Source organism: Lampris incognitus, chromosome 15 (genome assembly GCF_029633865.1).
Source record: "Lampris incognitus isolate fLamInc1 chromosome 15, fLamInc1.hap2, whole genome shotgun sequence".
Classification (NCBI taxonomy): domain Eukaryota; kingdom Metazoa; phylum Chordata; class Actinopteri; order Lampriformes; family Lampridae; genus Lampris; species Lampris incognitus.
The window spans coordinates 3,492,056-3,506,196 of NC_079225.1; the positions used below are offsets into that span (position 1 = coordinate 3,492,056).

The 14,141-nt window shown below is 46.7% G+C and overlaps 1 protein-coding gene across 3 annotated transcripts in view; it reads left to right on the forward strand.

The window, feature by feature from the left end:
• The window catches only part of map3k5 (mitogen-activated protein kinase kinase kinase 5), a 147,877-nt gene that overhangs the window by 24,269 nt on the left and 109,467 nt on the right, over positions 1 to 14,141 (forward strand). For all 3 annotated transcript variants that reach the window (XM_056294458.1, XM_056294459.1, XM_056294460.1), the window contains exons 2-3: positions 6,912 to 7,051; positions 9,143 to 9,166. In XM_056294458.1, coding sequence (XP_056150433.1) covers positions 6,912 to 7,051; positions 9,143 to 9,166 — 164 coding nt within the window. The remainder of the gene's footprint in view (positions 1 to 6,911; positions 7,052 to 9,142; positions 9,167 to 14,141) is intronic.

Consider the following 14,141-nt stretch of genomic DNA (forward strand, 5'->3'; position numbering starts at 1 on the left):
TCTGGCCATGCAATATTTTCATTCAAATAACTAGCTAGCTAGCAAACGTTAGCTACCGGTAGCTATTATTAGCTAACAATGCTAACGTCGGGACTACTGGACCAGTGGTTAGCTAGCCTAACGTTAGCTAGCTACCTATCACTCCCGCACTTTTGCCCACCTCTCTAATACAGAGATCCCCCACTTACCAAATCCCACTTTAACCCCTGCCTGCAGTCAGTTTAGGGTCCTGACACACCAGGTCGATGGTCAGCCGTCGGCCAATGTCAGGCCATCAGTGAGCATCTGTGACCCTAGTTTTTGTGGTGTGTCCCACACTGTCAGCAGTAGTCAGACCCCTGTCAGCAGCTTTACAGCCGATTCAGGATGTTGAATGGGCGGAGCCCGTCGGTGACGGAGGTCACTCTGATTGGCTGTTCAGCTTAACGAATCAGTGCAGAACGTACATGCTAGCTGGTCGTCGGCTGCAGTCTTTGCGGTGTGTTCAAGTGCTGCATTTTGGCCCAGACGGCAGGCAACTTGAGGCGACGCAACAGTCGGCCTTCATCGCCAATAGTCGGTTTGGTGTGTCTGGGCCCTTAGACTGAAGAGGTCACTGAGACGATGATGAAACGTATCTGTCAGTAAAGGTTGTGTCCAGGTGACTTGAGTCAACGTTCTGGGATCTTCTTACCTGGACAACTGAGAAGGCATCAAGACAATCAGATTGTTCACGCTACAGTGGAATGATGTTGGCCACTCAGCAGAAGAGCAATACCATCTTCATCACAACAATACATCTTCATCACAGTACCATCTTCATCACAACAATGCCATCTTCATCACATCAATACCGTCTTCATCACAATACATCTTCATCACAACAATGACATCTCCATCACCAACAATACGATCTTCATCACAACAATGTCATCTTCATCACATAACGATATCATCCTCATCACACATCACTGCAGAAGCCCATGTCCTGCCTTCTGGGTCATATTTAAACTGTTAAGTCCTGCGCTGGATGTTATGGGAAAAATCAACATTGCATTATTTTATTTTTTTTGGCAATATGTTCAAATAATAGTGAAATGAGAATATTCAATATTCAAACGAGATAAAAAAACATTCAAATGAGAACTTTGAAGGCCGAAGTGGAGAAGGCTCCATGTGAGCAGCAGTTGAACATGGGTCAGTCGGTCCTAAGAGATGAGCATTATTAAAGACTTACAGGAGTCCACCACACACACCACCCAGCTTTAGTCCTGAAATCCCGTTTCTGGAGAATTCATCACATCAGCAATGAGTCGGGGGATGTTTAGTGGGTGAAATGAGGAAGCTGACCAGGCAGTGATATGCACTAGAATGCAGTAGAAGATTTTTTTCTGCAACAGGAGTTATAAAAAGCAGACCATGCTAGATTTCATTTTCCATCAAGCGTATAGAGTTGTAACCTAACACAACTGATACTGACACAACTGACTTTACCTCACAATGCAACATCTGCAAAGTGACTATTGCACCTGTGTGCGTTTTGCGACGTCAGCTCTAAAACCATATGTTGTTCAGCCCCATAGAACAACTCATAATGAAACCCAGCAACACATACTGCTTTCCTGTGTGCGTGTGTGTGTGTGTGTGTGTGTTGGCAGGGGCCCTGACATCCTGTGAGGACTTGCCCCATCACGAGCAGCAGCAGTCTAGCTGCTACTACACGTCAGTCTGCACACTCTCTGCACGCGGTCGCACACCCACTGAAACAGATCTGCTGTTCAGCTCCACATGATGTCAGAGACTGTGTATCCCTGCTGGACGTTTCACTTTCCCTCCCTCCTACTGTACTCTACTGTACTCTACTATACTCCGCTGCTTCTATCTGAGGGTGTGCAGAGACAGACACGGAGAGGGAGAGAGACAGAGAGAGGGAGAGGGAGAGGGAGGCATGGAGAAGGGGGGAGAGAGAGAGAGAGGGACAGGAGAAAGAGAGATGGAGAGGGAGAGAGACACGGAGAGGGAGAGAGAGGGAGAGAGGGGGGGACACGGAGAGAGACAGACACTGAGAGGGAGAGAGAGAGGCGGAGAGAGATTTAAATGGTTGGACTCATCACATTTATAATCTTGTCCTATGTGGTTGGGGTGTCCCGCAGTGTGTCCACATTTAGAGTCTAAATCAGGTTTTGCGGGGACGTTGTTGTGGTTATACTTGCAGGACTCAGTACGGTGTGGTTTTATTGCGCCTTGATTTGTAGACGCCCCTCAAAACCACATTAAAATGACTTTCTAATGGACACTGGACATGTGGCGGCCAAGGTTTGATGTGTTTTGAAGAGACAACTTCTATACTTCTATTAGAGGAATGTGACACACAGTATGTGCCTCCCCTAGATGCCTTGCAGAATCCTGTGCCATGCAGTCTAGTCAGCGTGTCGTGCTGTTTACACTGCTGGTGCACCGCCCGGTGTTTCCTTCACCTGGCCTCTGAAGTGAAACCCGTGTCCCCTCACTGATAAGCCCGCTGCAGCCCGAGATACCCGGGGACAGGAGGGTTTCTGAGGTTTGAGATAACTGAGTGCTGGATTGTGCATGTGAGGGGGCGTGGACATGAAAAGTCATTGAAGTGCCTTTGAGCAGGGTCATAGAGGGTGCAGGGTGGCCTGGTCCGAGTGCGTCAACACTCGCCACACATCCAGCCAGCAGCGACGACATTGATTGGAAAGTTCACAGGAGGCTGCCGAGAATTGATCAGAGTAACAGACGGTTGGCAGTCAGCCAACTGACGCTCCAATACTAGAATGTTGCTGAAAGACGACCGGGGTTTCACCCCTACCTAAAACGACCGTGGGCGGTCAAAATGACCGCCGCTTTTAAACTCTGTCGAGATAAATACCCAGTTGAGATATCGACGCATATCTTAGTGTGTCGAAACGGTCGACACAAAAATTAACATTTTAACTACTATAATACTACTTTTAAACAATTTAAACTTCAGAGAGACATGGTCGAACTTGAATAGCAACGTTGAAAAAGTGAAAATATTACCTGAAAAACAAAACAGAAACCACTTATTGCTAAACTAACAAACGTAACAAGGCCTATAAAACGTGACGTGTAAAAAAAGAAAGAAGAAAAGAAATGATAATAACCATTGAAACGGTCCCAAACAACGATCGGAACTTAAAAGCTACTAGAACGACCGTGGGCGGTCATTTTGACCACCCATGGTATTTAAACTCTATATTGTAGCGAATTCGGGGGGCAACGCAATCACAGGAGCTGCTGCGGCCGGGACGCGAACCCGTATCGCCCGCACCGCAGGAGGCATCGCTAACCGCTCGGCTAAAGGGTCAGACTCGCTAGCCAGCTGCCAGCTTGTCTTCTTATCCATGCTCGTTACAATATTGTGTCAAGATAAATACCCAGTTGAGATACCAATGCATTACATATGTTAGTATGTCTGTTATGAAACTAACTGACACCAAAATTAACATTTTAACAAGTTTAATATTATTTTTAAACAATTTAAAATGGCCGCTGTCCAACGCCTGTAAATACTGCAGTGCCTCGGTGGTGGTCACGGTGCGTCTGTAACCAGACATGTTGGACATAATCACACATCAAGTGTAGACTATTTCTCCTCACTGGAGGGCGCTATTGTGTTTCTAGGACACAGCAACGAACTTCATAAAGGAAATGACGCGACCAACACACGTCATAAATAGTGACGCACACGATCACGCGCAAATTACGCGCGGTCATTTTGACCACTCAAGGTCTTTTTAAGAGATGTTATCATAACTTTTTTGTGCAATGGATCTAAAACTCATTATAATTTTAATCTATGCAATTCTACGGATATTCAGGTCTGTATCTTTTTCTTCTTTTTGTTTACACAGTTATTAAACGTTGAAAATCCAAAACGGTCAAAATGACGGCCCTTGATAATAATCGGATATGGCAGCAAGTAACTTTACATATTTCCTATTCTTTCAGCAAAAACAGCCAGCTGTTGCCGCAGTGGGCTAAAGAGCAGAAATATTACACACTGCAGGACTGGAAGTATACATCATCACCTCTTGGTAACCTTAAACTCAGGTTGTTGGTTGGAGGTCATTGGAGCATTGATAGAACTCCGTGCATCCATCTTGCTGTGTCCACACTGCAAGCTGGGGGTGGTGCTATGAAAGTGTGGCTTGTGCTTTTATGGTATAAAACACAACCTTGTTCACGAGTGAGGGTAGGATGGAGCGGGAGATTGACAGGTGGATTGGTGCAGCATCAGCAGTAATGCGGACGTTGTACCGGACCGTTGTTGTGAAGAAGGAGCTGAACCGGAAGGCAAAGCTCTCAATTTATCAGTCAGTCTTCATTCCAGCCCTCACCTATGGTCATGAGCTTTGGGTGGTGACTGAAAGGGTGAGGTGGCGGATACAAGCGGCTGAACTGAGTTTCCTCCGTAGGGTGTCTGGGCTCAGCCTTAGAGATAGGGTGAGGAGCTCGGACATCCGGAGGGAGCTCGGAGTAGAGCCGCTGCTCCTTCACGTCGATGGAGCCAGTTGAGGTGGTTCAGGCATCTGATTAGGATGCCTCCTGGGCGCCTTCCTTTGGAGGTTTACCGGGCAAGGCCAACTGGGAGGAGACCCCGGGGTAGACCCAGAACTCGCTGGAGGGACTCCATGTCCAATCTGGCCTGGGAACGCCTTGGGATCCCCCAGGAGGAGCTGGAGGGCGTTGCTGGGGAGAGGGTCGTCTGGAGTGCCCTACTTAGCTTGCTGCCACCGCGACCCCACCCCGGAGAAGCGGCTGATGATGAGATGAGAAAATGCATGTTTAATTCTAAGGGTGACGTTTGATTGCCTCGGGACATCTGGAGATTATTGAAAACTAGATGTGTCCATTCATGTCAGAAATGTTTCCTTATTTTAACTTTTTGTTTGTACTAGTTGAGCGACATAATGCCCAGAGCCAAAAGGCAGAGTTCACGGGAATGGTTTCACTAACATGAGTGAGTTCGGTGTGCCAGTAACCAGGAGCCTGTGTGGTGAAGCCAGAGAAGTGGTTTAGCCAGCTGACTCTGGGGCTTAACCGTGGGGTTCTTTGGTCTCACAGTAGTGACTCACATGAGCGGTGTGTATCGCCATGATAACTTACACCGCATGGCTAACCTGCTCTGCAGCAGCTTATTTCCGGGCTTCTGCACTACAAACGTCCCCTCTTTGGAGGCAACTTTATCCCCTCTTTGGAGTCAACTTTATCCCCTCTTTGGAGTCAACTTTATCCCCTCTTTGGCAGTCAACTTTATCCCCTCTTTGGCAGTCAACTTTATGAGGGAAACAATTACATTGCTCGTGCGCTTGAAAAATCAGTGTTTGGGTGCGTGGATATAAGCGAAGTTGGATATCGATCGAGTTCCACTTGACATTTGTGTGCGTACACAGGTGGGTATGAGTCCAGCTGGGGTCGGTGTGACGTCTGAGATGTCAGAGAGGTGCTTCTGTAAGTGTCTTCCCACCGTGGTCACAGAGAATACTGCTGTCTGCTTGGTCCGAGGGTGTGCGTTAAAACCCTTTAGTGCACGCGCAGCGCGGCTCAGCTTTAGTCACTAGTTAAAGCGCCGGCCACAAAGTTGCACAGCAACAAGGTAAATTAGTAGCAAACCCGGTAAATACTCAAAGTTTTTGGGCGTCCGGGCAGCGTGGCGGTCTGTTCCGTTGCCTACCAACACGGGGATCGGCGGTTCGAATCCCCGTGTTACCTCCGGCTTGGTCGGGCGTCCCTACAGACGCACCTGGCCGTGTCTGCGGGTGGGAAGCTGGATGTGGGCATGTGTTCTGGTCGTTGCACTAGCGCCTCCTCTGGCCGGTCGGGGGCGCCTGTTCGGGGGGGGGACTGGGGGGAATAGCGTGGTCCTCCCACGCGCTACATCCCCCTGGTGAAACTCCTCACTGTCAGGTGAAAAGAAGTGGCGGGCGACTCCACATGTATGGGAGGAGGCCTGTGGTAGTCTGCAGCCCTCCCCGGATCAGCAGAGGGGGTGGAGCAGAGACCGGGACGGCTTGGAAGAGTGGGGTAATTGGCCGGGTACAGTTGGGGAGAAAAAAAAAGGGGGGGGGGGTAAAAAGAAAAAAAGATTCAGTTTGATGTTGACATTTAACTTTTGCTGTACTACGTCTTCATTCCGAGTCCAACCCGGCCAACAAAAACCAGTGAATGCTTTTATTGTAGTTCTTTGGTAAGAGAGCCCGGCACAGCCCGGGTGATGCACTCTGAGGTGTGCGTGGAGTATGTCAGCACACAGGCCACGGAGGCAGAGTGTGGCTTTTAAGCCCATTAAAAAGAAATAACCAAGAAATGAGCACACCTCTCGGTTCTCTTAAGTCTGAGGACTTTCCCCTTCGCCGCTGCCCTCTGGTGAACTCGACTCGAAGCTTTTGCTTTTCATCTTGCGCTGCAGCTTTTCTCTCTTTTTGTTGGGTTTTTTATTTGTTGCCTTGCTTCTCTTGATGCCTTTGTGTTTTGGGTGGAGCACATTGCATCGCCTTGTTGCAGAGATGTGCCATGCTGATAAATTTGCCCTGCCCTGACTTGCCTCGGTCAGGGGCCCAGACGGGAGTGTTGGCCCTAACCTGCACGTCTTCTGGTGTCTTTGTAGCTGCTAGGCAACAAATAGCTGGAAGGTTTGAGACTTACTCCAACTGACTACTTTTAAATCCACGTTAAAAACGTTTGGTTTCTGCTAACGTGCAAATCCTGCATCACATTTTGATTTTATTCTTTTATCCTTTCATTTAAATGTCTTTTTATGAATTAGTTTTAAATCTTTTTTTATTGATTTTTTTTTTTAATTTATGTGAAGCACGTTGAGTCTGCCTTGTGTATAAAATGTGCGACATAAATCAAGTTGCCTCGCCTTGTGTTTTGCACGGCAGACATCGCCGTGGTGGAGATGACGGACGCATTCCGCCAGCCCTCCCTCTTCTACCACCTGGGCGTGAGGGAGAGCTTCAGCATGGCGAACAACATCATCCTCTACTGCGATACCAACTCGGACTCCCTCCAGTCCCTGCAGGTAAGCTGCCGCCCCGCACCACAAAGAAGCGAACAAGATCACCCTGTCCTGTCCTGCCCTGTCCTGTCCTGTCCTTCCCTGTCCTGTCCTGTCCTGTTGTGTCCTTTCCTTTCCTTTCCTTCCCTGTCCTGTCCTTCCTTTCCCTTCCCTTTCCTTTCTTCTCCTGTCCTGTCCTGTCGTTTCCTTCTCTTCTCTTTTCTTTCCTTTCCTGCCCTGTCGTTTCCTTTCCTGCCCTGTCCTGTCATTTCCTTTCCTGTCCTATCCTGTTGTGTCCTTTCCTTTCCTGTCCTATCCTGTCCTGTCCTGTTGTGTCCTGTCCTTTCCTTTCCTTCCCTTCCCTTTCCTGTCCTGTCCTGTCCTGTCCTTCCTTTCCCTTCCCTTTCCTTTCTTCTCCTTTCCTGTCCTGTCATTTCCTACCCTTTCCTGTCCTGTCCTGTCCTGTCCTGTCCTGTCGTTTCCTTCTCTTCTCTTTTCTTTCCTTTCCTGCCATGTCCTGTCATTTCCTTTCCCTGGTGTGTCCTTTCCTTTCCTTTCCTTTCCTTTCCTTTCCTTTCCTTTCCTTTCCTTTCCTTTCCTTTCCTTTCCTTTCCTGTCCTGTCCTGTCCTGTCCTGTCCTGTCCTGTCCTGTCCTGTCCTGTCCTGTCGTGTCGTGTCGTGTCCTTCCTTTCTCTTCCCTTTCCTTTCTTTTCCTTTCCTGTCCTGTCCTGTCGTTTCCTTCCCTTCCCTGTCCTGTCCTGTCCTGTCCTGTCCTGTCCTGTCGTTTCCTTCCCTTCCCTGTCCTGACCTGTCCTGTCGTTTCCTTCCCTTCCCTGTCCTGACCTGTCCTGTCCTTTTCACTTCACTAACTGCATTAACCCAGCAAATTACCACGGTGGTTTACACGGATGGTGATTAAAGCCTTCACAGTAAAAAAAAAAAAAAAGAAGTTTAATTTTACAAATACTGGCTAGACTGTATTGAGTTTAAAGTAATTTACAATGATTATTTTACATTCATTTTTTTAAAAGTTTGTAAATTTTTAAACTTTTTAAAAAAAAAAAGTGTTTTAATGTTATTTTGCTCTTTTTTTTTATTCCAAAAAGTACAATTTTCAAATTGCAGCCTTCGCGACTTGAAAATTGCATTCTATTACATCATAATGTCAGTGTGAATTCGATTAATCATTCAGCCCTAATTTAGAATCAGCCCAATTTTTTCCAGTATTTGTTCAAAATTTCAAAAATTAAAAGCCCAGTGATGGCCTGGCGGCCTGTCCAGGGGGTCTCCCTGCCTGCTGCCCAGTGACTGCTGGGATAGGCTCCACCATCCCCGCGACCCTGAGAGCAGGATAAGCGGTTTGGATAATGGATGGATGGATTTTAAATTAATGTAAATTAATGCCAAATACCACTTGTTTTCTGTGTTTTCACACATTTTCAGTGCATAGGTTTCTTTGATTTAGGGATATGTGCTACTAGGAATTCCCAGTATGAATTACAATATTGTTGTTGCAGTTCAGTAGCCAGTAATTTGTTGTGAAATTCTAACTTAAGCAGTACTGTAAATCGTGTAATTTGCTGTTTATTATAATTTTAGTGCCATTATACAGTTGTTTTCAGAATTGGGACAGTTACAAATGTGCTATAAATCAAGTACATATCCATATTGTAGCAGTCAAGTCAGCTCGCCCTTGACTACCCACCACGTGACCCTCTGCCTGGGGAAAACTGTGGCGCCATTTAGAATTTAAATTGGGGGCATTTGGGGATGTTGTCCCTGATTCTGCAAGTTATTGTCTGATTTAGCTAAGGTTAGCTGACTCAAAGTATGGACACATGCCTGACAAACCTATTTTCCTGGTCTGAACTAAACTGAGAAGCACACAACAACATCATAAGGTATAATGTTTAAAGGTATGACGTTGTAAGTTACAAAATCATTCCAGAGAAAGTGTTCCTCCCAATGGGGATGAAGGTTTTGCATTCAGCAAAACAACACCATCCAAGATGCAATAATCTAAATAATATCATCCAACGTCAATGTTCCCCAAAGGAGATGATAAAGTGAATATTGTTTCCTCTCTAAAGTTAATGTTTCTGCTTTTTCTTTTAGGAGATCATTTGTCAGAAGAACACTGTAAGTATTAAAAAACACAATCTTCACACTCTTTAAGCATGCATCACTTTTTATTTTCACACTTGTTAAGTAGTGTTAAAGTTTTTTTGTTATCCCTCTTGTAACCCTGCAGAGACCTAATGTCTCCTCCTAAGTTTCTACAAGTTTTTTGTTTCATCTCCTGCAAATCACTGTTGTTTAGCAGTTGCACTAGATATTCCTCTGTTTCCCTCCTTATTAGAATGAAGACATTTTGAGAATCGGGTGGTGCATGTCTCATTCAACTCAATTTATTGTCATTAAAAACAATGTGAAGGCACGTGTTAAAAATGAAATGAGGGCTGTGGCTTCGTTGAACAGTGCAAGACAGACATAGACAAACACAGCAAACATAGTATAAGATATACACAGATGAAGCCTAAAAGCTAAAGATAAGTAAAAAAAAACAAAAGAGCACGAGTATAAACATATTAACAGACATTCAGTGGGTAGCCAGGAGCAGTTGGGCAACAGCTTGTGGAAAGAAGCTGTTTTTGAGCTGCTTTTGAGTGCGGGCTCTGAGGCTCCTGTAGCGCCTCCCATAGCGCAGGGGGAGAGAATGGTCCGTGGTTGGGGTGGGTGGGATCTCTGCTGATGCTGAGACCCCTTTGAAGGCAGCGTTTGTGATAATTGTCTTTTATGGCTGGGAGCTGGGTACCGGTGATATGCTGGGTCGCCTTGACGACCCGCTGCAGAGCTTTCTGGTCTACTGAGGTGCAGTTGCCGTATACCACACTGAGATGCAGCTGGTCAGGATGCTCTCTATGGTGCAGTGGTAGAAGTTGGTGAGAATTTTGGGGGATAGACGGGCGCTCCTCAGCCTCCTCAGGAAATGCAGACATTGTTGGGCCTTTTTCACAAGCGCCTGGGTGTTTGATGTCCAGGAGAGGTCCTCGCTGATGTGGACTCCAAGGAATTTAAAGCTGGAGACATGCTCCACTTCCACCCCATTGATGTTCATGAGGGAGTGGCTGCAGCTTCTAGACCGCCTGAAGTCCACAATCAGCTCCTTCACCTTCTGTACATTGAGGACAAGGTTGTTGATGGTGCACCATGATGTGAGGTGCTGAATCTCGTCCCTGTAGGCCATCTTGTCATTGTTGGTGATACGGTTAATGACTGTGTTGTCATCCACTAACTTAACTATTACATTTGAGGGGTGAGTTGGCAGGCAGTCGTGGGTAAAGAAGGAAAAAGGAGGGGGCTCAGAACACAGCCTTGAGGGGCACCTGTGCTGAGGGTCAGGGTGGAGGAGGAGTGGTCACCTAACTTAACAGACTGAGGTCTGTTGGTCAGGAAGTCCAGTGTCCAGTTACAAAGGGAGGGGTTGAGACCATGGGAGAGGAGTTTGGTGGTTAGTTTGGCGGGGATGATAGTGTTGAAGGCAGAGCTGTAATCTATAAACAGCATCCGGATGTATGTGCTGTTCAGTTCAAGGTGGGTCAGAGCAAAGTGCAGGGCAGTGGCAATGGCATCCTCAGTAGACCTTTTGGGATGGTAGGCGAACTGATGTGGGTCAAATGTGGGGAGGATAATGTGTGAGCCAGAACCATTCTCTCAAAGCACTTGATGACAATGGGGGTGAGTGCTATGGGTCGGTAGACATTCAGACATGTGAGTGTTGATTTCTTGCAGACAGGAATGATAGAGGTGGTCTTAAAGCACGCCGGGACTATGGATTGGGAAAGTGAGAGGACATATATAGTTGTGAAGACCTCAGCCAGCTGGTTGGAGCCTTCCCAGAGGACCTGACCCAGTATGCCATCTGGTCCGGCAGCCTTCCGTGTGTTCACTCTGCGCAGTGATTCTCTGACCTCTGTGATTGATAGAGTGAGCACCTGGTTTTCTGGATGGCTGGGGATTTTTGTGGCTGGGTCAGTATTGTCCTTGTTGAAGCGGGCATAGAAATGATTTAGCTTGTCTGGCAGGGAGGCGTCATGGACAGTGGGACCACTATTGGAGCTTTTGTAGTCTGTGATAGACTGAATGCCTTGCCACATTCGCCGGGGATCAGAGTTATTGTGAAAGTGGTCCTCTATTCGTAGGGAATATTTATGTTTGGCTGTTCTGATGCCCTTTTTGAGGTTGGATCTGGCTGCGCTGTAGGCCTCACAGTTACCTGACTTGAACACTGCATCCTGGGCTTTCAGCAGCTGCCATCCAGGGTTTCTGGTTTGAAAAGGTGCGGATTGATTGATGCAGATTGATTGGTCGATCAGAAAGAAAGGCAGGACAAATGCTGTATAAACCAGAGCCTAAAGGAGAAAAACTACTTTGAATTTTTGATGAATAAAATTTAATGAAATCACAGAAAGGTGAATCAGTTCATCTGGACACAGCGTTTATTGACAGATACGTCTCATCACTCATCTAGTGACCTCTTCCGTCTCAACTGACTGCAGGTATCTCCACCCTTATAAATAATACAGTGGCATAACAGTCCAAACCAACGATCGATTTCATATGCAAATTACCGTGACCATTAACTAGAGTTACAATGGCCATGTGTACTATTCACAGATGATTGGGGAATTGTTGCAATAATTGTAAGATGGTGACAGATGTACTCTAAGCCCCCCCCCCTCAGTTCAGGATGGTCGTTCCCTCTTCGCATAGATGGCCTCTTTGACTCCCCATTCAAACCAGCATTCCTCCCTATCAATGATGTGCACATCCTCATCCTTGAAAGAGTGGCCACTGGCGTGTAGATGGTGTAGACTGTGGAGTCCTGACCTGTCAGGTTAGCTCTCCTGTGTTGTACCATCCTCTTGGATGACTCCTCTAGGAGTCATCAGGGCACTGTACCACCAAGTTGATAACATCCCCATCACCCCAGCGGCCGGGGAAGAGAAGAAAGCCAATATTAAACAGGCCCTGGTTAAGTGTGGTTATCTTTACTGGGCGTTTATCAAAGCCAGGAAGACGCCCAAACAGTGCACCAGCCAATCGAGCGCTAAAGCGTGGGGAGTCAAAGAGTCAAATCAAGTCAATTTTATTTGTATAGCCCAATATCACAAATTACAAATTTGCCTCAGGGGGCTTAACAGCAACACAACATCCTGTCCTTAGACCCTCACATCGGATAAGGAACAACTCCCTCAAAACCCTTTAACAGGGAGAAAAAATAGGAAGAAACCTCAGGGAGAGCAACAGAGGAGGCTCTCTCTCTCCCAAGATGGACAACGTTGCAATGATGTTGTGTTTACACAATTTATACAATACAACATTGAAACAGGATAACACAATTATAATGGACTTATAAGATAGATGAAGAATATGATGAGGAGGATGCCAAGCAGTGTGCAGACGCTACCAGAACAGCCCAGGACCCGAGCCACATGATCTGCATCACCATGTAGACCTGACAGGAGGACAGACTACACATGCACACAAGAGACTCGCATCACACCATTCACATACACAGAAGAAGAGACCAAAAAAAACATTAGTCACAGGTCTGAGTGAGGGAAGGGTATAAACACTGAACCAGGATAACAAATTATATGGATTTATAAGATATATAAAAACAAACTGTGATGAGGAGGATGCCGAGCAGTGCCCAGGTGTGGTGACCACCATTACCATGGTGACCTGGGAGGACAGACTGCACATGCACACAGGAGAGACTCACATCACACCATTCACACACATAGAAGAAGAGAAAGGAGAAGACATCATTCAGAGAGAGAGAAAAGACACATGAGAGAAGAGAACAGTTTGCATAGTCAATAATATATACTCTATAATCTATACTCTATTATCTAAACTCTATTATCTAAACTCTATAATCAATACTCTATTATCTAAACTCTATTATCTAAACTCTATAATCAATACTGTATAATCTCGTCTTCAGAACCGTGCTTGGTAAATTCATCAAAGAGGCCATCTATGTGAAGAGGGAATGACCATCCCTGAACCGGGGGGGGGGGGTCTAAGAGTACATCTGTCACCATCTTCCAATGCTGTGATGGCAACTATTCCCCAACCCTCTGTGAATAGTACACATGACCACTGTAACTCTAGTTAATGGTCACATCAATTTGGTTTTTGTTTTTTTGGATTTTTTCCCCTTTTTGCCCCCGATTGTGTCTGCCCAATTACCCCACTTGGTCTCTGCTCCATCCCCTCTGCCAATCCGGGGAGGGCTGCAGGCTACCACATGCCTCCTCTGATACATGTGGAGTCACCAGCCACTTCTTTTCACCTCACAGTGAGGAGTTTCACCAGGGGGACACAGCTCGTGGGAGGATCACTCTATTCCCCCCAGTTCCCCCTTTCCCTTGAACAGGCACCCCGACTGACCAGAGGAGGCGCTAGTGCAGCGACCAGGACACATACCCACATCTGGCTTCCCACCCGCAGACACGGCCAATTGTGTCTGTAGGGACGCCCGACCAAGCCGGAGGTAACACAGGTATTCAAACCGCCGATCCCTGTGTTGGCAGGCAACGGAATAGACAGCTACACTACCCGGACGCCCATGGTCACATCAATTTACATATGAAATTGGTCGTTGGCTTCGGTCATTATGCCACTGTATTGTTTATAAGGGTGGGGACACCTGCAGTCACTGTATTGTGTATAAGGGTGGGGACACCTGCAGTCACTGTATTGTTTATAAGGGTGGGGGTACCTGCAGTCACTGTATGGTTTATAAGGGTGGGGACACCTTCAGTCACTGTATTGTTTATAAGGGTGGGGACACCTTCAGTCACTGTATTGTTTATAAGAGTGGGGACACCTGCAGTCACTGTATGGTTTATAAGGGTGGGACACCTTCAGTCACTGTATTGTTTATAAGGGTGGGACACCTGCAGTCACTATTGTTTATAAGGGTGGGGACACCTGCAGTCACTATATTGTTTATAAGGGTGGGGACACCTGCAGTCACTGTATTGTTAATGAGGGTGGGGACACCTGCAGTCACTGTATTGTTTATAAGGGTGGGGACACC